The sequence below is a fragment of the Danio aesculapii genome, chromosome 5 (assembly GCF_903798145.1).
Source record: "Danio aesculapii chromosome 5, fDanAes4.1, whole genome shotgun sequence".
Lineage (NCBI taxonomy): Eukaryota > Metazoa > Chordata > Actinopteri > Cypriniformes > Danionidae > Danio > Danio aesculapii.
The window spans coordinates 1,650,147-1,674,738 of record NC_079439.1 but is presented as its reverse complement, the minus strand read 5'-3'; the positions used below and the strand labels follow the sequence as shown (position 1 = coordinate 1,674,738).

Below are 24,592 nucleotides of genomic sequence, written 5' to 3'. Positions count from 1 at the left end.
AACAGATGTGTTTTCAGTCTTGATGTGAATGTGCCTAATGTTGGAGCACATCTGATCATTTCTGGAAGCTGATTCCAGCAGCAGGGGGCGCTGTTAGTAGCTGAAAGCCGATTCACCCTGTATTGACTGAACTCTTGGAGTTTCTAGTTTATATGATCCTAAAGATCTGAGCGATCTGTTGGATTTGTATTCAGTGAACATATCTGTAATGTATTGAGCTCCTAGGCCATTTAGTGATTTATAGAGCAGTAATAACACTTTAACATCTATTCTGAATGTAACTGGGAGCCAGTGTAAAGACCTGAGGACAGGTGTGATGTGCTCTGATTTCCTGGTTCTGGTCAGAATTCTGGCCGCAGCGTTCTGGATGAGCTGCAACTGTCTGACTGTCTTTTTGGGAAGGCCAGTGAGGAGGCCATTACAGTAATCCACCCTGCTGCTGATAAAAGCATGAACAAGTTTCTCTAAGTCTTCACTGGAAACAAAGCATCTGATTCTTGCAATGTTTTTGAGATGATAGTATGCTCATTTACTAACTGTTTTGACATGACTATTGAAACTCAGATCTGACTCCAGAGTCACACCAAGATTTTTGACCTTATTTAATGTTGTTTGACCCTTAGAGCCAAGGTACGCATTCACCTTGAGAACCTCATCTCTGTTCCCAAACGCAATCACTTCAGTTTTCTCTTTGTTTAACTGAAGATAGTTTTGGCTCATCCAATTGTTAATTTCATCAATACATTGGCAGAGGGTGTCAATGGGGCTGTAGTCATTAAGCAGTAAGGCTAGGTAGATCTGAGTGTCATCACCATAGCTGTAGTAGGATTTTTTTTTTTCTCATTATTTTGACACATTAACATTTAAATATTTTACATTTTATTTTTTAGCAAAATATTTTGAATATTGTGTAAAAAAAAAGCAAGCTCTAGTTATATCCATACACTTTTTTTTTTACAATAAATTTTCTTTAAAACTAAAGAAAAATGAACAAATGTTTTAAAAGTTTAAAAAACTATAATAAACTAGATTTATGCACAACAATCTGTCCAGGTCAGTGTCGTCAGCAGTAAATACATGGAGAACTTTAAAACAAACATTATTGTAAGGAAAATAAATGAACCATTATGATAAATAAAACTAAAAATTACCTTTTTAAATAAAAAGTCTAAAGTTTTATTAAGATTATTGTTATTGATTGTATGGGTTTTGGCCAGATATTTAGCAATACATGAACAAAGGAAAGTTAAGACCTGTTAAAAGTAGATTTAAGACCTACAACACTATATTTCAGTAGATTTAAGACTTTTTAAGGTCTAAAATTTGGATTTTGAGATTTAAGACATTAAGACCCTGCAGAAACCCTGGAGTTTTTTTTTTACCCAGACATTTAAAAAGAGTATATTTTAGAGCAGCAATCACAGCACCGTGTTGTGTTCATCCAAGGTTATCATAGCATCAGAAACTTAGTGGCCCAAGCCTACACTGCACACACAATACACACAACAGACACTCAAGCTGAGACCTCTAGATCCTCTGAGGGTCACAATTCTTCTCAAAGCGAAAGATTAAACTTTAGTGTTTTTAATCTCCTGTGTTTGCATGCAACAGGATTACAGAGGTCACATGGTAATGCTAGTCTTTCTACCACAGTAAAATCACTGTACCTCATATACTTGTGCATATTATTTCTATTGATTAAGATAAGTGTTCGCTTTTGTTTGATTGTTTATCGTGACATCAGCATCTTATGACTCCCATTTAATAAATAAAGAATATAATAAAACAACACATACATTAAATATGATTTTTCATTTCGATACAAGATGCTCAGAGAGCCCTCTCAGTGTAAGAACTCTCTCTAGTTGTCTTTATTATTTCACATTGTTTTGTATATAAATATGCATTGCGCTTTTTATTAACAAATCTTTTTGTTGTAATTGTGTTTTAATGTGCTACATATTTTTGTAGGTCAATGCACTTCACTATATTCATACATCTATAGTTTTCTGTTATATATTTATATATATCATTGAATCAGTCATCTGCACATCAATAACTGTCTGGTTTAGCTCAGCTACTAAATACGACCTCCAAAGACTACGTCGAATAGTTCGGACTGCTGAGCGAATCACTGGTAAAACCCTTCCTACTCCCCAAGAACTGTACTTATCCAGAGCGAGCAGAAGGGCTGCCAAAATCACTCTGGACCCCTCACACCCAGCACACTGCCTCTTTGAACTTTTACCTTCTGGTGGACGCTACAGAGCACTGCGCACCAGAACAGCCCGACACAGAAACAGTTTCTTCCCTCAGGCAATCCATCTCATGAACACTTGATGATAATAATTGTGGAACCAACATCACTACTGCTATACACTTTTATACACATATACACTTATTTAACAACACACTTTACATGCCAATTTGCACATAACAGCTGCACATATAACGTTGTATATAGTAATAAACATGTACATACACTTGTCAATCTGTATATTTGCACTCACTACTTACTTCTATTTTTAATATATTTATTATCTGTTTATTGTCCTGTCTCTGTAATCCTGTTGCACTGTAGAAGCTCTGTCACCAAAACAAATTCCTCTTATGTGTGAACATACCTGGCAATAAAGCTCTTTCTGATTCTGATATCTTGTTGCCAACAATCTGGTGTATTATTATAATGACAAAAAACAATGAGTAATAAAGCTTGAATGCTATTATTTTTAACTTTATATTCATCAGAGGATACTAAGAGAAGAAAAAGCTGATTGACAAGTACGACACTGAAAACAATCCTAAATGTTTTTTAATCATCAAATCATCATATTAAAATGATTTCAGATGATCATTGACCCTGAATACAGGAGAAACGATGCTGAACACTCCCATTTCAATCAGAAGAATACATTGAGTATTAAAAATATGCTGAAACTAAGAACTGTCTCAATTGTTTGTTTAATTATTGCCACGTCAGCAACTTACAGAGATTTCATGGGAAGATCAGTATAGATCAAAACATACTACATAATAACTCATCTTTCAATATGATCGATACCAAATAAACAAACACATATGACAAACATTTGCATTAAAAACACTAGATATGATTCTCAGTTCATTTTTTGATAAATAACATAAAGAGGTGGTCCTCCAGTGTGTGTTTTTAAGGCTTGGTTGTGTTTAAAAGATGAAAAGCAATGTGTGCTCATGCTTCATTTGTAGAAAATTCCCCTATTTTTTCATATATCTTACTTTGATTATATACAGCTACTCAGCTAACACGAAAACCAGTCATATTTCCTAGATCCTCTGAAAGCCCGCCCTCAGGTGGCTCTGATTGGTCAGCTAATACAATGTGCTGTGATTGGCACGTCACCAGGAAAAGCGTCACCAGCACGTGCTTTTGCTCTGTTTAAATACTGTCAGTCAGAGTAGCTGTTAGCTGTATCAGTTTGAATCGGACAGAAAATGGCACAGAGCACACAGCTGAAGCTCACGCCTGCTCTCTAAAATAAAACCTGACAAGTGTCTTTAACATATATTCGGGTTATAAGCATGTGTAAGTAATATGAAGCGTTCACGTATCTTCTGTGAGTATATCATTTGAGATGTAGAACGCAGGGAAAGCATCCGCATAGAGAGACACTGCAGCGCTGCTGAGGATTGTTTACAGCGGTTTGACTGATGATGTGAATTTGTAGCTAAATTGTTAGCGATGCCAAACAGCATTTCCTGTTGTTTACATCTTTGTTTACGTCCTCGCCACAACATACCGTTAATGCTAGTCACTGTGCATGTAATAGATCAATTTGATCAAATAAAACACTTACAGGTTGTGGCTCTCAATCCACAACTTCTACTGTTATGGTTGGAGCTGCTCCTTCTTTACGGAGATTTTAGCTGAATCCAGCACTGAACTGGGAGAGATTCTGGAAGTTCTCCTTTGTCAAATGCTAGAGCTATATCTGTTTTATAATTCTCTGGAACATAATGAAACTGTAAGCTCTTCTCTCTTTGTGTCGTGTCCTTTTGGAAGCCCAAACACAGAAACAGAAGAAGCTCTGTGAAAATAGCAGCGTTTGGACACCATTTTAGCTTTCTTTGCTATAACATTACAGCGCCTCTGGCCACGCCGCTTCACTGCGCATGGTGAATGCACGTTTTTTTGTAGTCCCCAAACTTTACTCGCTGTAGGCTTTGCCAAGCTAACTCAGTAAAAGCCAATGTCTCCCTTTGCATTGAACTTTGAGCGTCTTACATTCAGAGTTCACACAGCTACATTACACATCAACTACAGTTTAACATACGATCATCGTGGAGCACCCCTTTAATAAACTTCCTTGGGATACATTTTTAATAACAGAAATGTTGTCTACATTGTAATATAATATGTTCAATGGTGAGAAAGGCTTGACCATGACCTCACATTGGTGGCACTTTTGAATAGTTCACAACACATTTACTGTAAATCAGCAGACATTCGTTACCTTTGAGAGTTTGTCCTGCAGCTCCTGGATCTTCAGCTGCTGCTCAGCGTTTGTCTGAAACGCACACACAACACTCATGATGTCAGTCTGATTTCACATACAGTCACGATCACAGCAGACGAGTGTGTAATTAGAGGAAATTAAAATGTCAGTGCAGGTGAAATCAGTAACGGAGAGCAGAACAGTGAGACGAGTATAATGATGATCACAGTGCTGCAAATAAAGAAGCAAACGTCAAGAAACGATCGCTTACATTCAATTTATAACATCTGAAAGAGGCTTTCAGGCTCAACGTGGAGCAGACATGGAATAAAAAGTTGTTATATTTCATCTTTGACATGATAACAGAACATAACATTTTACTAGTTATCATTGCAAGATGCTGCTTTTGACATTAAAGTGCAACTTTAAGGTGTAACTAGGTTAATTAAGGTAATTACGAATGTCATTGAACAACAGTGATTTATTCTGCAGGCAATCGGGGGAAAACCGTAAGGGGGCTAATAATATTGACCACAGCAGTTTTTACTTTTTTTATAACATATATTTTTTGGTAACACTTCAAAATAAAGGTCCATTAGTTATTGTATTTACTAACATGAACAAACAATTAGTTATTATGGTATTAATTAATCTCTGTTAGTTAAAGGGCACCTATTTTACCAGATTACTCTTTTCCAGATTTAATACAAATATTTTGTGTCTTCAGAATGTGTCTGTAAAGTTTCAGCTCAAAACACCCATCAGATTATTTATTAGACCTTTCAGAATATTGAAATCTACTGCTCTGAACACACTGTAGCTGCAAATGAGCTGGTCGTCCCCATCCAATGTTCCCACGTGCATGTCAGAGCCACAGAGATCGCTCTCTGAAGCTTGTCTCTATCTCCTGCTGCGTCTCATGTCAGATACACAGCACAGTGACAGACAAGAATGACAAATACTTAAGTAGGAACTTATTGTTATTTGATGTGCCTGTTGTAGAGTTAATTCAAGCCTTTCTGAAATGATGAGTCACGCACAATGTCATTACAAAGTTCACACAAACGGCAAGCGCGTTTAACTTTGCACTATTTCTGCATGCAAATGTGACAGGATACAGGTTAATCTCCACTGCTGTATGGATATTTGTTATGCTAATGTACAAAATAAACCTGATTTAACGTCCACAAGCCAGGAGTGAATCGTCTTCTTTTATAATTGTACTGACACACGGCTGTGCTGATGAATTACAGAGATTCTACCATCTTTAATACAAATATGCACTGTTTTAAAAACGTTTTAACCGTGTGAAACTCATTGTTGGGGTGCTGCTGATCACAGAGAGCTGAACAGATCTTTTTTTCCCAGTTGCTTTGTGCAAGTCCCGTGTTGTGGATATGATTATACACGTTACTACAAAAACATGTTGTTAATATGTGGCAGTCCTACGTCACGTTGCGGTCGGCCTCAGAATTGCAGGCATCTGGATCCTATTTTAATGTCAGGAAATAAAAAAGATATATATAAAACAAAAAGAGACTTATTGCGTTTATATCACTCCGATATGATTGTGGACACATTATACTGACACACAGCTCTGTCCAAACAGCTTACAAAAGATGATTTTCATCATTGAAGCCCTTTAATTTTATTTCAGGTAAACAACATTAGTTTGTTTTAACTTATAGTGCACTAACTAAAGCCTCATTCACACTAAGAGCGACTCGCAGCGGCAAAGAGATAAGCAACTGTTCATTTCAACAAAGAGCGAGCAACCTCCAGCAACCTCCGTCTACGCAGCAACAGCAACCGTTGATGACCTGGTGCCTCATGTACAAAGACTTGCATTAAATTCATACTAAATCATTGTGAAGTTTCTCTTCTTGCTTGCTTTTGCCATTACTTTTTCATTTGGTTTTGGCAAAGTAGAGTCATTGCCATATTTATAAGGCGGAGGAGGCAGGGAGGGGTTTTGCACTCGTGCACGTGCGCTCAGTTTCACGTTAATTCGGTTATACAAAGAGAACATGCGTGGGATTCAGCGTATGCAGTGTTTCATACATCTGAATTTTTTACTGCGTACGCACATTTACAGCTTTGTCTGTAAATGTGGAATAGTTGGCAGCACCACCGGCCCGATAAATGACATGATATGGGAAACGCCAAATCAATAAACTATGTTTGTAACGACGCAACTTGCGTCCTTAGTTGGCTAACGATGGTTTTCAGAAACGCACCCCAGAGTGTCAGGCAGCTACAAAGTCACTGCTAGTGTGAATGAGGCATAATGTTAACAGGCACAACTTTGAATTTTAATAATGCTTTAGTACATGTTGAACTTTGATTAATAAATGCTGCACAATATTATTCATACTTAATACTAACTAACATTTACTAATGGACTGTCATTCTAGAAGGTGTTATATTTTTACTCCAGCCGAACTAAAAGAAATCTTAAACAATCTTCTCTGTTAAACAAATTGTAATGATTTAATTGATCTGATTTCTCATATTTTTGACTTCATTTATTAATTCTTTAATGAGAATAATGAACATTTTACAGGAGGCCATGTCATTTTGTCTCCAACCGAAGAATGGCTGCTAAGCTACGGCCACTGGTGTGTGTTTATAACGGCTTTAAAACAGACTAGTTAAAATAGAGTAATTAACAACAGCTGTAAATGCAACAGGCGTCACGGTGGCGCAGTGGGTAGCACGATCACCTCACAGCAAGCAGGCTGGGTCAGTTGGTGTTTCTGTGTGGAGTTTGCATGTTCTCCCCATTTTGGCGTGGGTTTCCTCCGGATGCTCTGGTTTCCCCTACAGTCCAAACACATGCGCTATAGGGGAATTGATTAATTAAATTGGCTGTAGAGTATAAGTGTGTGTGTGAGAATGAGAGTGTATGGGTGTTTCCCAGTACTGGGTTGCAGCGGGAAGGTCATCCGCTGCGTAAAACATATGCTGGATAAGTTGGCGGTTCATTCTGCTGTGGCGATCCCTGATGAATAAAGGGACTAAGCCAAAACTAAACTAAACTAGACTAAAGTGTAACGTTTTTAAAAGGGTATTTTAATAAACAGTTGCTTTGAAAGCACACGCTGTGTGTTTTAGCAATGCAAAAGTATCAGTAAAACATGCTCTTGAGTGTGTCGTTATAGCAGATGAGCTTAACACATTTAGAGAAACATTTATTCATGCAGAGAGTCCTCAACATACTTGACTACATTTCACTGGATGAAGAGCACAGCGAGTGTCATTGAGGACGATTGACAGACACACACACACACACACACTCTCACATACAATCATGGACACACTCTGTCTCAATACAGAATATAAACTCAGTAAGTCTCTGTGATGGTTTTAAAGACTGTATTGCTTTCTGATTTTTGAGGTCTTGAGTTCCCAAACTTGTGTGATGTTGAGCAGGTTTTGCATCCCCCTGGGACCTGTGCTGGTTTATTAGCAATAATAATTCATCACCTGTATGATGTTGGAGCGACGGCCTGATTGAAAATACAGTATTTGAGCTCTGAGTTACAGATAAAAGAGCACAGAGGGACGCCCCGTCAGTCCCAGAGAACAGTTTCAGTTTCCTGACACTTTTCTGACCATGATGGATGAATTATTGAGACTTTGCTCTCCAAAGCCTGCTCAATTATTAATCTATAGGGACACAAACAGATTTTAAATCAATTTCAGTCATGGTGTGTTTCAGGATTTGTACTAGGCCTGCGCGATACTGGGAAAATATGCGATATTGTTGTGATACAAATATTTTCCCAGAAAGATCCAATTTAATTAGCTGTTTTAAATGATATCAAAATAAACGAGTAAATGTTTTCTGATATAATTAATTCTAATTCAGACTGTCGATGACGAGGTGCAAACCTTCAGGGCTCTATTTTAACGATCTAGGCATAAAGTCTAAAGCATTAAGGGGGTGTCCAAATCCAAATCCCACGCGTCTATATCTGAAATAACAAACTTCTTGAGCTGATAATAACCTGCGCTTGATTATTGACGTGCTTTTGAAACCCGATCCTGTCAGACACTGACAAACGCGAGAGTGAAGCGTGAAGAAACAAAGGAGAAGCTGGAAAAAAGGAGCAGCAAACATGAACAAAATGTCATGTATAACTATTATCTTCACCTTTTGGACTAATATGAACTGGAAACTGATTTTGAACCTAAATACGGACGAAATGTCTGATGTGTGTAGTTCTTCTGTAATTGATAACATATCGGAGACTGTAAGGGGCTGTATGTGTTTATATATGTTCATTTATTTAGTTATTTAATATAATTACAGACGTTACAGTAGGCTGTTTCGCACTGTCATTGATCTGCAGTTATAATCAACTCATGTTGATAGAAAAGTTAATGATGAACATTTATACACAAGTGTTTACCTGTACAGCTTTATTGTAAACATTTCCTTGAGCGAAAATGACATTGACTGAAACTGTCTGTCATACACCACGCCCACCAAAAGGGTACCCTTGGTAGTGGAAACGCAAGCCTGATAAAGGTGACCCGTACCGACCCGAACCGCACCGTGCCAGTCAGTGGAAACGAGCCATTAGAGTCAGTTGCACTGCTCCATGGCGCATTCGCTATTTACATGGCGGATTTATTTAATCTTCTTTGTAAAGCGCAAATATTTCAGAACTATTTCTAAATTCAGTTCTAATCTCCAGCAAAGGAATAAATGAACAATAATAATGAAGTGTGGTCAAAACACTGAGTTATATCCAAACACACGTCCTGTTCTGATGACCCATATGGTGATGCAGACGTCTCCAAAACCCCACAGGTGGACAAATCTACACTTGTGTTTATTAAAACAAATATAAATCTGCAGATAATCAATAATACTGCTGATGATAATAACATTATACAGATGCAGATCGTCATGAAACTGAAAAAGCGCCCCGAGGTGAAGGCATGGAGGCAGTGGTGTTTATATTGATGTAGAAACAGTAATTTCTGGATCATTTTAATCCTTTGATTGTTTTAATCTGTGAAGATATTTGTGTATTGCTGTACATCCCGTGTGAATTAAGCAATGTAAAAGCGTTTGGACCAGCATAGGCGCATAACTAACATGCTCTGCTGGACTTCAGAGCAGCTTTTAGTTTGTCAATGGCGCGGTCTATTTCAGCTCCTCAGAATAGCAACGCACCAACAATGCACTTTACCACACCTCCTTGTTAGACCAGCACACCCATGAGTCCACAGAGTGGCGCAAATTGACTTGCTGTTAAAATAACATGGAGCAAAGCGTGAAAATTACTGTTGCGCTGGTCTGAAAATGGCAACAAATCACGCCAAACTTGTTTTGCACCTTATTGCAGCAGGTGTATGATAAGATATTCTGATTGGCTGTTGTCATTTTCCCACCATTATTGTTTATTTTAAGCTCTGGGTTCAGCTTTGGGCTCCAGCCAATAGGGGGGACTAAAGATAGTAAGGCCACATCTGATTGGTCAAATTTAAACAATCAATGCATAAAATAAAAGTCATTTATTGTTTATCACAATAAGGATAATCTTGTAATATATATTTGTGCAGCTCTAATTCATACCTTCTCCAGTTTGGAGAGCAGCTCCTCCACCTCAGCTTTGCCCTGCTCCTTCGCCTGAACACAAACACAAAGGACACTTCACTTTAAAATCAGCAATTTCTGACCATATTATTTAAACTTAATGAACCTCAGCTAAACAATTATCATAATATAAGCATGCATAAATGCAGCCTTATACAGTACATTACAATTTCTTGGAGTTCATAAGTTCCCCATAATGCATAATTATAAACATATGTGGACATATTGACTTTATGTCAGTGCCTTACGTCTCACACACAGACACACACCTTCTGGATTCTCTGCTGGTACTCGGCTGCTTTCCTCTTGAGCTCTTCGCTGGTCTGCCGGGACTCTCGCAGCTCCGTCTCGTACAGGTCACTGCGGCGGCGAGCGGCCGACAGATCCTCCTCCAGCTGCCGGATGGTCACCTGCATCTCCTCCAGCTGAGCGTGATACTCCTGAACACAACAACAACAACAATTAATAATAATAATACTAACTAGGGTGGCATGGTGGCTCAGTGGTTAGCACTGTGGCCTTACAGCAAGAAGGTTGCTGGTTCGAGTCCCGGCTGGTTCAGTTGGCGTTTCTGTGTGGAGTTTGCATGTTCTCCCCGTGTTGGCTAAATTGGCTGTAGAGTATGAGTGTGAAGTACGTCCAAATTTATAAAATTTGAAAAACAGTATGCGAAAAAGTACCCAGATGACCTGCTGCCTCCAGCAAGATTCTGAAGTGTGCACCTGATGGACACTAAGGGTGTACTCACACTATGTACAGTTAAACCAGGCCGAAGCACGTTTGTTCCCCCTCCCGTCTCCCCCGACGCCCCATACTCATATTGCATTCTGGCCTGAGCACGCTTACGTCATCGATGATGCGCTGTTCAGTTTAAGAAGCTCTCTCACTCAGCACAATGGAGATTGCTCAAGTTATATCATTTTAGTGGTTTGATATGCAGTGACACGCAGTCTAATAATTCACTGAACAATTCATCTGGTTTTTTGTAACTAAAATGCTTGATTGTGTGGCAAGTTTTTGCTAAATTTGCTGCCAATTTATCAGCATTTTATTCTGAATATACACAAATGTACACATCTTAATGGTTTATTAGTTGTTTGACCTCAAGAATCATTGGTTTCTGTCATTTATATAAAGGAAATTGCTTCGGTTGCTGTTTCCTTCCTTCTTTCTCTCCCTCTCCTTCCTCCCTTTATTTCATTCTTTTATACTTGTTCATGTGATGGATTTCCCATAGCCCTTTGACAATAGTGACCGGTTTTGGGGTCCAGGTTCACATAATGGTCATTTTTGCACACGACTTACTTTAGTTGCCATATGTCCATTTTAAAACTCAAACATGTTTGATCTAATGTTCATATTTAATTTAGCTTTATTCTATTAATATATGTTTGAGGTATATGCTGAGTGTTTACCATACTGATAAACTTCCTGTTATTGTGAATTTTTTTCCATTTTATATGGTTCCTTTTACAGCATGGATGTTGTAATGTAATTAAAATACAATCAGTTAAATAAACTTTGGCATTCATTTAGTTTTTCAAGCGTAAAACGAGACAAAAAGCTGTTTACTCGCACGCGCCTGTCAGAATCGGCAGGCTAGAGCAGAAGCTCCATTGAATATACTGGGGTAAAATAAATGCTCATATTATAAAGACATGGTGGAGGAAATGTAATTTAATGCAGTGCTTCTTGTACAATCTGAGACCCACTTTATATCAGATATCACTCAGCTAGTGGAGATCGCTGATTTTTCAAGAAAACAGAACTTAAACGCGCCGATTTTTGCATTGGCATACAGTTGACCGGAAGCGCTTAACCTAGATTACTGGCAAATTCAAAGTCCTATTAGCATGCTTCGGCAAATATCCTATAACCCTGTTTATGTCCAACAATATATGTGTTTTGTATTTCTGCTTTAATATTCCAAACATGCTTGATGTAATCTTTATATTTCATTTGATTTAACGCAATTAATATATGTTTTAGCAGTATTTAGACGGTGTTCATATACTTTTTACTACTAAAATTCCAGCACTTTTCCATGACTTTCAGGTAGATATTCCTGACCTATTGTTTTATGTAATGTCTATGTACATGTGGTAAATAAGAAAAACTGCATGTTCAAATTTATTACAGCATAACAAAAAAAAAGTGACAATCTATGTAGTTTATGTATATTTTATACCTGTAAAACTGATTTTTGAAAATATCTTGTGTTTGAAAATATGTCTTCACAAGACATACTGAATTAGCCCATATTAGCCTTTAATACGCACATTATCTGACCTCTGTAGTTAGAGATTGCTTCTGTACATGACACTCAAATGTATCTTGGATTACAAAGAGAAAGAGAGGCGAAGCTGAAACTGCAAGTTGCTTTTTGCCCCGCACAGAGAATTTCACGTGAAGTGATAGACATCGCAAATGTATTTGAAATTTACCCTATATTATCATCTCAAATATATTCAAGTACACAGATACTTGTTAAACTTATTTCCATGACTTTTCCAAAACATTTTGGGTTTATTTATTTTTCCAAAACCTTTCCAGGCCTGGAAAATGCCTCGTCAAAACTCCATGACTTTTCAGGTTTTCCATGACCGTATGAACCCTGTAGATAATAATAACCCTGTTTACGTCTAACAATACATGTGTTTTGTATTTCTCTTTTAATATTCCAATGTGGTGCATCTAATCTTTACATTTAATTTGATTAAAGTGTGTTCTAACAGTTTCAAGCAATGATAATAGCCCTGGTTGTGTGTGTGTGTTGTGCTGAGATCTGCTATGGATTGACCTGCTGACAGGTTAATGAGGGTTACAGAGAGTCAGACGCATTAGAAGAATCAAACGAGCACTGAAATATAATGTGAACGATGACTGGCTGAGATTGTCTTTGAAGCCGGCGGGTCCTACAAGGTTAATTGTGCTGAGTTTAAAGATCTGAGACTCAAGCCAACAGACATATTCAGACTCTACGTCATTTCAGAATAGCCAAACACTCTCTTGGTCTGCATTTACACCACATGGTTTTAAATAGGGGTGTGCGGTATGACCAATTATATATTATGATATATGGTTTTAGCATCGATATCGCATTGGATCATTCACAATAGTCGTCAGAGGATCTGCAATGTTGAGTCTGTATTGTAGTTTATCATTCACATGTGTTTTTGAGGTCTGTGACTGTATAAGGATTTTAAAAACAATCAGGCTTGAGAAATTGTACCGCTTTAATAACAATGAATATAATTTGATTATTTGTATTAATCAATTACTGTAAAATGACAGAAACCTGTTTGTTTTACTTGTATCTTTTGTTTGTAAATGTATTTAGCTATGCTTGTTGATTGTTTATTAGATATTTATGCAGATGCACACGCCAACAGAATTATCACAATCAATATAAAATGATCAATTCTTTACAAATAGAGATATTCAAGTCATCTGGTGAAATTGTGTTCATATTGTAATACACGACTAAAGTCTTGTGGTGGATCCCAGTAGTAAGATCAACAAATAATAACTCGACTTCTAGTTGATCATTTGTTAAAGTGTCAGAAGGTGGATTTTTCCCATGAATCATCTGTTGAGCTGCATCCCAATCATCACCATTACTGCAGAAGACCTACTGGAACCAGCATGGAGCCAAGATTCTCACAGAAATCAGTCAAGTTTGGTGAAGCAGAAATCATGGTTTGGGGTTGCATTCAGTATGGGGGCGTGCGAGAGATCTGCAGAGTGGATGATCAACATCACCAGCCTGAGGTATCAAGACATTTGTGCTGCCCATTACATTACAAACCACAGGAGAGGGCAAATTCTCCAGCAGGATAGCGCTCCTTCTCATACTTCAGCCTCCACATCAAAGCTCCTGAAAGCAAATAAGGTCAAGGTGCTCCAGGATTGGCCAGCCCAGTCACTAGACATGAACATTATTGAGCACGTCTGGGGTAAGATGAAGGAGGAGGCATTGAAGATGAACACAAAGACTCTTGATGAACTCTGGGAGTCCTGCAAGAAGGCTTTCTTCACCATTCCAGATGACTTTATTAATCAGTGATTTGAGTCATGTCAGAGATGTATGGATGCAGTCCTCCAAGCTCATGATGGAGTCAGACACAATATTCATTCTGTTTCCACTGCAGCATGAGCACATATTCTATACTAGACATTATTGAAGGTTCAGTGAGCAGACTTTAGTCTAAGCAGAGTCAGACCTTACTGTCCTAAGGAAATCAGTCATAATCAAGACATGATCAGATTTTATTTTGCTCAAATAAGCGTAATCTAGAGGCCTTTGTCTTTCAAATAAGACACTTCTGATACCATATGATTAACTAGAAGTCCAATTATTATTTGTTTTTCCTAAAACTTGGATAGACGACAAGACGTTTGTCAGGTAGTGTATTTCTCAAATTCTTTTTTTAATATAGACATAAATTCAGAATTGGCCATCAAGATCCGCAGTGCAAACACAGCCTTAGATTCACTTAATAGAAGAGAACATTTCACAGACAAATGATGTAGCAGTTGCCAAATGACAGGACTGTGTTCTAAATGTTTGTTCAGACAGACTGTGATCCACAATCGAGGTCTGAATGGCCTTCATCAAATCTGTCATTTAAAGCCGCTCTAAGTGACTCTTAATGGAAAATGTCACTATTAAACCACTGAGAATTATACATCCTGAAATATCACACCACAGCAGCACTGCATCAGAGCAGACTTTAAGGTACAGTATTCAACAATGAGACTATACAACATTTGCATTGCAGTTTTAATGTACACTAACTAATTTAATTCAGAGCCTGTTTTTAGTCATACAAAAATTATACTATAGTCCTAATAGTCCTAAACATGGGATTATTGAAACAGTTTCCTCTAAAAAATAATGTTTGTGTGTGCATTTAGGGACATTTTGTTATGTAAATATTTACATGCTGTATGAACAATTAAGGTGACGCGGTGGCGCAGTAGGTAGTGCTGTCGCCTCACAGCAAGAAGGTCGCTGGTTCGAGCCTTGGCTGGGTCAGTTTGCATTTCTGTGTGGAGTTTGCATGTTCCCCCGTGTTGGCCTGGGTTTCCTGGGTGTTCCGGTTTCCCCCACAAGTCCAAAGACATGCGGTAAAGGTGAATTTTGTAGGCTAAATTGTCCATAGTGTATGAGTGTGAATGAGTGTGTATGGGTGTTTATGAGTGTTTCCCAGAGATGGGCTGCAGCTGGAAGGGCATCCGCTGTGTAAAACATATGCTGGATAAGTTGGCGGTTCATTCTGCTGTGACGACCCCCGATTAATAACGGGACTAAGCCAAAAAGAAAATGAATGAACGAACAAGTTGTTATTGACCAACTCTGCCTCCTGAATCATACATTCAGCTTCAATTATCATCAAATAATTAAGTCTGCTTTTCATCTTTTGTGTGTGTTTACTCTACTATGTTTAATAAACAATTCCAGTTAATAAAAAATACATCCAGTGTCGGCCGAATGTGTGTGCCTGTGTTGTTTGGCTTGTGCGCTCTTTTTCTCTCTCCGGCTGTTTCTTAATATGCGTTCTTTAGTGATCTTGCGTCCTCTTGTAACGCCATCATCGACTGCCAATACTCGTCATCGAAGTTCAGTTCCAATACTCAAGACCGCAAGAACGGAGGATGCGTGAATCTTCCCGGATGTGCTCTTGATATCAAGGGTGCATCGATGCAGACTTGAGCACTGAACTCGCTTCAGAAGTCCCAGAAGTCATTGTGACTGGAGGTGGGAAGTGCAGCATTTAATATAGATTTATTATTAGTTCAGAGAGATAACTTATTAATCTCAGGAGTTTCCTAAATGTGACGGTGAATATAAATATTACCATGAACATCTTAATAAAGGAATGAACACATTAAGGGTGTTTATTTGCTGAAATTCTTATTAAAATCTGTTTTATTTATATTGTGCACCGTATATTTGTGAAGTCTTTATGCAGAGTATATATTGTGAAATGGGGAAAACAATAAATCACTGTATGAATGCTGTAATGTTTAAATCATTTTGGGTTAAAGACACGTGACCATCAGGAAGAACGCAGCATCTCATTTCTCAGAGGACACGCTCTCTCTGTTCTCGTGGTCTCCCGAGTTAGTTCTTCTGAGGTGACCTGGCAAGACTGCTCTCCACAAGAACGCAAGTCCGTTCTCTGCGTTCATGGAATTGAGAAACAGCCTCCATCTCAGTCAATTCTCTTAGGATCGCTCATTCTAGTTTCCCATTCGTCTGTGGAGATGTCAATCATCATTACTCTCTGTGACATCACAACCTTCGCTACCAATCAGGAAGGAGGCCTAAAGTTTAAAGGGATGCAGGTGTGGAAGCTTGTTCTCTTGCTATTTGCCTTGCTTGCCTTTTGCTGTGTGTGTGTGTGGGTGTGTGTGTGTGTGTGTTTTTTGGCGTCATTATGGTGATTTGACTTTAAAGATTGGTTTTGTTCTTGTTTCAGTTGTGCTAGGCTGTTATCGTTTTGTATGTACTCGTTTCATGATCCCGGATCATCAGTTTCTGAGTTCCCCTGGGAATTGAGGAGTTTATAAGTCACATCTCTCAACACACAGAAAACTCATCTGTCTATATACACAAGTGTAAAAGTGAGCGCCACTCGCTGTAAGTTTTATATGTATATTTTGTTAGAAGTATAGTCTTGGCTTAAGCCTAATTCTACCCCTCTTAGCCCTTCCTCTTACCCCTACCCCTTGTTTTGCGCGTTCACATGAAGGGGTAGTGGTGTCCAAATTCCCTTTAGCTTGAAGGCGTAGGGCTAAGGGGAAGGGCTAGATAGCCCTTGAAATGAAGATCTTTCAGGACCACACTCGAAACCAAGGGGTAAGAAAATCTCCCAGAATACACCAGCTACAACAGCAGCATGGCTGCACCCAGAAGGTATTTTTTGTCATTTATTATGAATTTTTACAACAAACAAACACATGTTTTAATATATTCATAACCGCGCTCGTGTTTTATCGACATGCTTTTAAAAAAATAAATAAATAAAATAAAAACCGCTAAATTTGGCGATCTATAATCCATAATAATAACTCCTGTACAGCAGTCCCACAAACTTCTGACACTCAATGACTCTCGAATATCCTGCCAGAAAAGTCTAGTGGCTGGGAATGAGCTGTTTACAGTGTCTGCCGTAATGTTAGTGTTGTTTTTGTGTATTTACATAGATGAATATGGCCACGGTGTAAATGCGCAGTACAGTTACGATCTTATTATATCGTTAGGATAACATCATGATACCATTGCCTTCAATGATCTCCTGAAGATAAATACCAAAACATACCGCAGCTGGAATAACTACTGCAGTCGTGATCGTCTATCTCGTATGAAGCAAGAGATCTTGATGACATGTGATGCTGTAGTGCTGTCCCATTTCTTAGGGGTACATTTCAAGGGCCAAGGGGAAGGCGAAGGGTTACAAAGATAGAATCGGGATTGGGCCTTGATATGGCGTGCAAATGCTGAAGAGGTTTTGTTTGTTTATTTTCTGATTAGCAGTTTTGAGGATAATTTGCAGCCAGTTTGTGGTTTTTGTTATATTATTTCATTTTATTTGGCGCTGCTTGAAATCCTCTTTTCTTTTAACAACATAAATTAATTGAGTTATTTTCTTTTGTGAGATGCTTCAACTTATTTTTATTATTTGTGCTGTTTGACTTTTCACTTGTGTGAATAAATTCACTTATTTTTGCATTATTTGGCTGTCTTGTTTCTATTTTGCCACTAACTCATATCAAAATGTTACCTCTTTTACGCCTCAAGGTAAACTTTAAAGTCGTAACATTATGTTCTGGTCAACTCTGTTACATCAGTTATACAAAGGCAGCTTCGGTTATCATCACATAATTAAGACTAATTTTAAAGTTAATTATGAAACATCTTTTCAGTAAGATTTGTCATTTTAGTGTTATGATATGTTATTTTGGGTGTCACGGTGGCTCAGTGTCGCTGGTTCGAGTTCTGGCTGGGTCAGTTGTCATTCTGTGTGGAGTTTGCATGTTCTCCCCGTTTTGGCGTGGGTGTCCGCGTGCTCTGGTTTCCCCCACAGTCCAAACACATGTGCCATAGGGGAATTGATGAACTAAATTGGCCGTAGTGTATGAGTGTTTCCCAGTGTTCAGTCGCGGCTAGTAGGACATCAGCTGTGTATAACATATGCTGGATAAGTTGGGGGTTCAATACACTGTGGCGACCCCTAATCAATAAAGGGGCTAAGCCGGAAATGAATAAATGAATGATTTGTAATTTAATTTTTTTAAACCAAATGATGCTTAAAATGAATGACAGATCACAAAATATTCACAAGGAAAACGTTGATTATTAGAATGCAATACAATTTCACAAGATTAGTGTCATTACTGGATTTTAGTTCAAAGAAATGAAGATTTGGTCATTGATTTTTTTGAACAATTAAAGTAATCTCACTAGATGTATAGATGAAATACTGAAGTCAATCTAGCCTGGAGTCATGTAAAGTAATCAGAAAAATAAAAGGAGTTCTTCTCTAACTCCTGCCTGTGTGTGAAGTCGTCTTTCTCAGATCTCTGCATGCTCAGAGTTAAAAATCGAGCACAAGAAAGCTTTGCCAGCACTGGATTATCCGCTAATTCTTCTTTCTAGTTCAGTGAATGAAATATTATTCCCCATAATGCCTTGAGCTCATGTTCTCACACAGACAAATCAAACAGCATCGTACAGTATTGGCCTGACAAATGTGCTTCTGTTTTACACCAATGAAAGATCCGACTAATCTGACCCATAATTAAACACAATTTTTACATCGCAATAAACTTCAAATGTATGGTAACTGTGAAATCGCTAGCCTACGATCAGGCAATGTGCCTTTAAATAAAGAAGCCCTGGGTACAGATCAACTTATTATTGTCTCTGCGTTCTGGTCAACTCTGTTACAGTGGTTATAATAAAGCTGTGTTTTAGAAACGCCATGTGGAGGCTGCTTTGTTGTGAATGAAAGTGTATGGGTGTTTCCCAGTACTGGGTTGCAGCAGGAAGGGCATCGGCTGCGTAAAACGTTTGCTGGATAAGTTGCCGGTTCATTCCGCTGTGGCGACCCCTGATTAATAAAGGGACTAAGCCAAAAAGAAGATGAATGAATGAACGTACAATTAATCTGAACTGTTGTATTGTTGGGCGGCATGGTGGCTCAGTGGTTAGCACTGTGGCCTCACAGCAAGAAGGTCGCTGGTTCAAGTCCCAGTTGGGTCGGTTGGCATTTCAGTGTGGAGTTATAGGTGAACTGATGAACTAAATTTGGCATAGTTTATGAGAGTGTGTGTGAATTAGTGTGTATGGGTGTTTCCCAGTGCTGCTTTGTGGCTGGAAGAGCATCCGCTGTGTAAAACATATGCTGGAATTGTCGAATAAGTGGCAACCCCTGATAAACAAAGGTACTAAGGCGAATGAATGAATGTTGTATTGTGAATGACTTAAAATACTTGTTAAATACCTCCAGAGAAAAATAACTGTTCAATCATGTACTATAAAGTCACAAACACCGCAGAGAAGACGGTGAAGATCAGTGTGCGGTGATGCTTGATGAAATACTGCATGAGCTTCATGTTAATTTCGAAAAGACCCTTCATTATAATGCTGCACAATGACCCAAAGATAATAAACAGATGATGATTACTGCTGTTTCCATGGAGACGAGACGACCAATGAGCATCACCTGCTTTCACATAAAGTACAGTCATATCTTCATCATAACAGAGCTAATCAAAGCAGCTCTGATCCTCAGGTGAGCTTTAGACACACATGGGTCAAAGATGTTTAACAAAGCATCAAAATAAAATACTTAAAGTAATGGTGAACTCATTCGGTGGAATATTTAAATGAAACTCTCCCAATTAAGCTGTTTTAAATGTTGCTCATTTTGTCTTGGAGGTTTCCTAAAAACACTCACCGGCCACTTTATTAGGTACACCTGTCCAACTGCTCGTTAACGCACATTTCTAATCAGCCAATCACATGGCAGCAACTCATTTAGGCAGGTAGACATGAGGTGCGTGCCAAATCGCACACTTATGCACTATTCTACGCCATTTTGTAGTATAAAAAGTCTAAGTAGTGCATTTACACTGAAAACTTTACAAATAGTAAGTGCACTTTAATCACCCGGATGATGCACTCATTCAGCCGGTCAAATGAAGTGTGGAATGACGGACACTTCACGCACTCAACAGTCGCAGATTTGCTCACGTAGTGGAAGTGGCGGAGCAATCAGTGGCACATGTTGGATAACTATTTATTTTGGATGGTGAAAGCAAAATTTTTCTGCGAGAGTGATTATAGCGCCTCCCGATGGTGAACGCGGTTATCCTCATGGCAGGTATTATTGGGTAGTTTGGTCATTTATTTCACTTATTTGACAACCGTCAAACATCATCTGGGAAACGGTTTGAATTTCCGCTTAGTAAAAAAAAAACAGTTCCATTTGGGATGACACTACATACATTTACTATGCTGTTGAGTGTGTAAGTGCATAAGTTCATAGTGCATAAGTGCATAGTGTATAGTGTGCAATTTGGGACGCAGCTATGGTTAAGGCAATCTGCTGCAGTTCAAAGCGAGCATCAGAATGGGGAAGAAAGGGGATTTAAGTGACTTTGAATATGATTGAATGGGATTTTCATGCACAACCATCTCAGAGAATGGTCAGACAAAGAGAAATGATCCAGTGAGCGGCAGTTCTGTGGGCGCAAATGCCTTGTTGATGCCAGAGGAGAATGGCCAGACTGGTTCCAGCTGATAGAAAGGCAACAGTAACTCAAATAAGCACTCCTTACAACCGAGGTCTGCAGAAGAGCATCTCTGAACACACAACACGTCCAACCTTGAGGCGGATGCCACTCCTGTCAGCTAAGAACAGGAAACTGAGGTTACAATTCACACAGGCTCACCAAAACTGGACAATAGAAGATTGGAGAAACGTTGCCTGGTCTGATGAGTCTCCATTTCTGCTGCCACATTCAGATGCTCGGCTCAGAATTTGGCCTCAACAACATGAAAGCATGGATCCATCCTGCCTTGTATCAGCGGTTCAGGCTGGTGGTGGTGGTGTAATGACGTGTGGGAGATTTTCTTGGCACACTTTGGGTCCATTAGTACCAATTTGAGCATCGTGTCAACGCCACAGCCTACCTGAGTATTGTTGCTGACCATGTCCATCCCTTTATGAGCACAGTGTCTCCATCTTCTGATGGCTACTTCCAGCAGGATAACGCACCATGTCATAAAGCGTGAATCATCTCAGACTGGTTTCTGGAACATGACAATGAGTTCACTGTACTCAAATGGCCTCCACAGTCACCAGAGCTCAATCCAATAGAGCACCTTTGGGATGTGGTGGAACGGGAGATTGGCATCATGGATGTGCAGCCGACAAATCTGCAGCAACTGTGTGATGCTATCATGTCAATATGGAGCAAAATCTCTGAGGAATATTTCCAGTAGCTTGTTGAATCTCTGCCATGAAGGATTAAGGCAGTTCTGAAGGAAAAAGGGGCCAACACGATACTAGTAAGGTGTACCTAATAAAGCGGCCGGTCTTCTCTGAAAGGGAAGCTATTATGCAAAAGTCTCTTTTATAAGGGGTTTAACCCCAGTTGTGTGTCAGCAGTGTGTGTATATCTCCAGCCCCTAATAGTAAACATGAATTAATTCTATTTTTTATAATCAGACTTGATAAAAACAGTCAGCAGAAACACTGACTGACTTCTCATTAGCGTAAACACCCTCAACAGCAGCCCTGAGTGAGAAGCAGCCGTCTGTCCATTAGCCATTAGAGTGTTTGAGCTGCTGAAGATAATGTCAGCATAGACTAAGAGGATTATAGATGTGGAGTTTTAGATGAACAGTGACAGGAGCGACATAGACTGACCGAAGCATGAAGCACACACTCACACTGAAACACACATGCACACCTGACCGACACAGGTTACTTTAATCTTTGTAGCTCCGCCCTTTTCTGGAAAGAGCACAATTTGATTTGAATTTAAAGCGACAGTCACCAAATTGCCACAAAAAGCCTAAAAGGGTTCATTATTAAGAGACATTATTTGTGAGCTATTTTACATCTTGTAAAAAGAGGCATAATAGTCTCCTTTAATATACATTCAAAATCTAAAGCGCACACTGTACACCCTCAGACTTGCAGTAGAAGACATGTACTCATGTAACACAATCCAGACAGGCCATTACACTGAACAAATGACTACATGTGCAGAAAAAGAACAGCAATAAACCTGGAAACCGAAGAGGAAACAATGCAGGAAAAGCAACACGATTGGCTTGCGGAGGAACTTAATGATGTGTGATGACTAGCAATTAGCCGGCGTTTAGACGAGTCTCCTCAGCGTGTGCTCAATTACAGACTCTGCATATGAACGGCTAATAAAGTCCAGCTAATAGAGGAACTGCTGGACGGGAAATATGACTGATATGAAGTTCATAAAATCATATGTGTGTGATCTTATGAAGCGTGCATTAGCTCACCTGCTCCTTGATCTCCTGGAGTTTGTTGCTCTGTTCTCGGATGTCATGGAGGAGCTGAAGTGCTTTATCATCTTCCTGTGACACTTCAACGCGAGCCTGCTCCAGACTCCGCTTTAGACTCTACACACACACACACACACACACTCGTCATGTTGAGATGCTGCGAATGGTGTAAGGCAAGGTCAGAACAAAAAAGAACAGAGGGCCAAGAGTGGTTTTATCAGCAAATGCATTTCCATCAAAGATGAAACGACACACAACCATAGACATAAAATCCAGACAGTTACAAAATATAAAACACTGGATGCCAAACGTCTGTCAAAGAGTGTGTTAGACCTGTCGTGATAAATCAGTGTATTGCAATTTGTGGATCATTCCATAGATTTTCAGAAGATGCTCTAGGCTATTGAGTAAAAAAAAAAACAGATGATGCTCTAGGCTAGTTTATCACAGCAGATGGTGCTCTAGACTAGTGTTTAACATGCAACAGATGGCACTCTAGGCTAGAGATTAACAGCTGACTGTGTTCTAGGCTAGTGTTTAACAGCAGATGATGCTCTAAGCTAGTGTTTAACAGCAGATGATACTCTAGGCTAGTGTTTAACAGCAGATGATGCTCTAGACTAGTGTTTAACAGCAGATGACGCTCTAGACTAGTGTTTAACAGCAGATGACGCTCTAGACTAGTGTTTAACAGCAGATGACGCTCTAGGCTAGTGTTTAACAGTAGATGATGCTCTAAGCTAGTGTTTAACAGCAGATGATGCTCTAGACTAGTGTTTAACAGCAGATGACGCTCTAGGCTAGTGTTTAACAGCAGATGACGCTCTAGGCTAGTGTTTAACAGCAGATGATGCTCTAGGCTAGTGTTTAACAGCAGATGATGCTCTAGACTAGTGTTTAACAGCAGATGACGCTCTAGGCTAGTGTTTAACAGCAGATGACGCTCTAGGCTAGTGTTTAACAGCAGATGATGCTCTAGGCTAGTGTTTAACAGCAGATGACGCTCTAGGCTAGTGTTTAACAGCAGATGACGCTCTAGGCTAGTGTTTAACAGTAGATGATGCTCTAGGCTAGTGTTTAACAGCAGATGATGCTCTAGGCTAGTGTTTAACAGCAGATGATGCTCTAGCCTAGTGTTTAACAGCTGATGACGCTCTAGGCTAGTGTTTAACAGCAGATGACGCTCTAGGCTAGTGTTTAACAGTAGATGATGCTCTAGGCTAGTGTTTAACAGTAGATGATGCTTTAGGCTAGTGTTTAACAGCAGATGATGCTCTAGGCTAGTGTTTAACAGCAGATGATGCTCTAGCCTAGTGTTTAACAGTAGATGACGCTCTAGGCTAGTGTTTAACAGCAGATGACGCTCTAGGCTAGTGTTTAACAGCAGATGACGCTCTAGGCTAGTGTTTAACAGCAGATGATGATCTAAGCTAGTGTTAAACAGCAGATGATGCTCTAAGCTAGTGTTAAACAGCAGATGATGCTCTAAGCTAGTGTTTAACAGCAGATGACGCTCTAGCCTAGTGTTTAACAGCTGATGACGCTCTAGGCTAGTGTTTAACAGCAGATGACGCTCTAGGCTAGTGTTTAACAGTAGATGATGCTCTAGGCTAGTGTTTAACAGTAGATGATGCTTTAGGCTAGTGTTTAACAGCAGATGACGCTCTAGGCTAGTGTTTAACAGCAGATGATGCTCTAGGCTAGTGTTTAACAGCAGATGATGCTCTAAGCTAGTGTTTAACAGCAGATGATGCTCTAGGCTAGTGTTTAACAGCAGATGATGCTCTAGACTAGTGTTTAACAGCAGATGACGCTCTAGGCTAGTGTTTAACAGTAGATGATGCTCTAAGCTAGTGTTTAACAGCAGATGATGCTCTAGACTAGTGTTTAACAGCTGATGATGCTCTAGGCTAGTGTTTAACAGCAGATGACGCTCTAGGCTAG

General features: G+C 39.2%; 1 protein-coding gene across 4 annotated transcripts in view; it reads right to left on the bottom strand.

The window, feature by feature from the left end:
- The window catches only part of cita (citron rho-interacting serine/threonine kinase a), a 187,500-nt gene that overhangs the window by 78,782 nt on the left and 84,126 nt on the right, over positions 1-24,592 (bottom strand). For all 4 annotated transcript variants that reach the window (XM_056457208.1, XM_056457210.1, XM_056457209.1 and 1 more), the window contains exons 13-16: positions 22,646-22,765; positions 10,356-10,526; positions 10,066-10,119; positions 4,494-4,547 (exon numbers count right to left, since the gene is read on the bottom strand). In XM_056457208.1, coding sequence (XP_056313183.1) covers positions 4,494-4,547; positions 10,066-10,119; positions 10,356-10,526; positions 22,646-22,765 — 399 coding nt within the window. The remainder of the gene's footprint in view (positions 1-4,493; positions 4,548-10,065; positions 10,120-10,355; positions 10,527-22,645; positions 22,766-24,592) is intronic.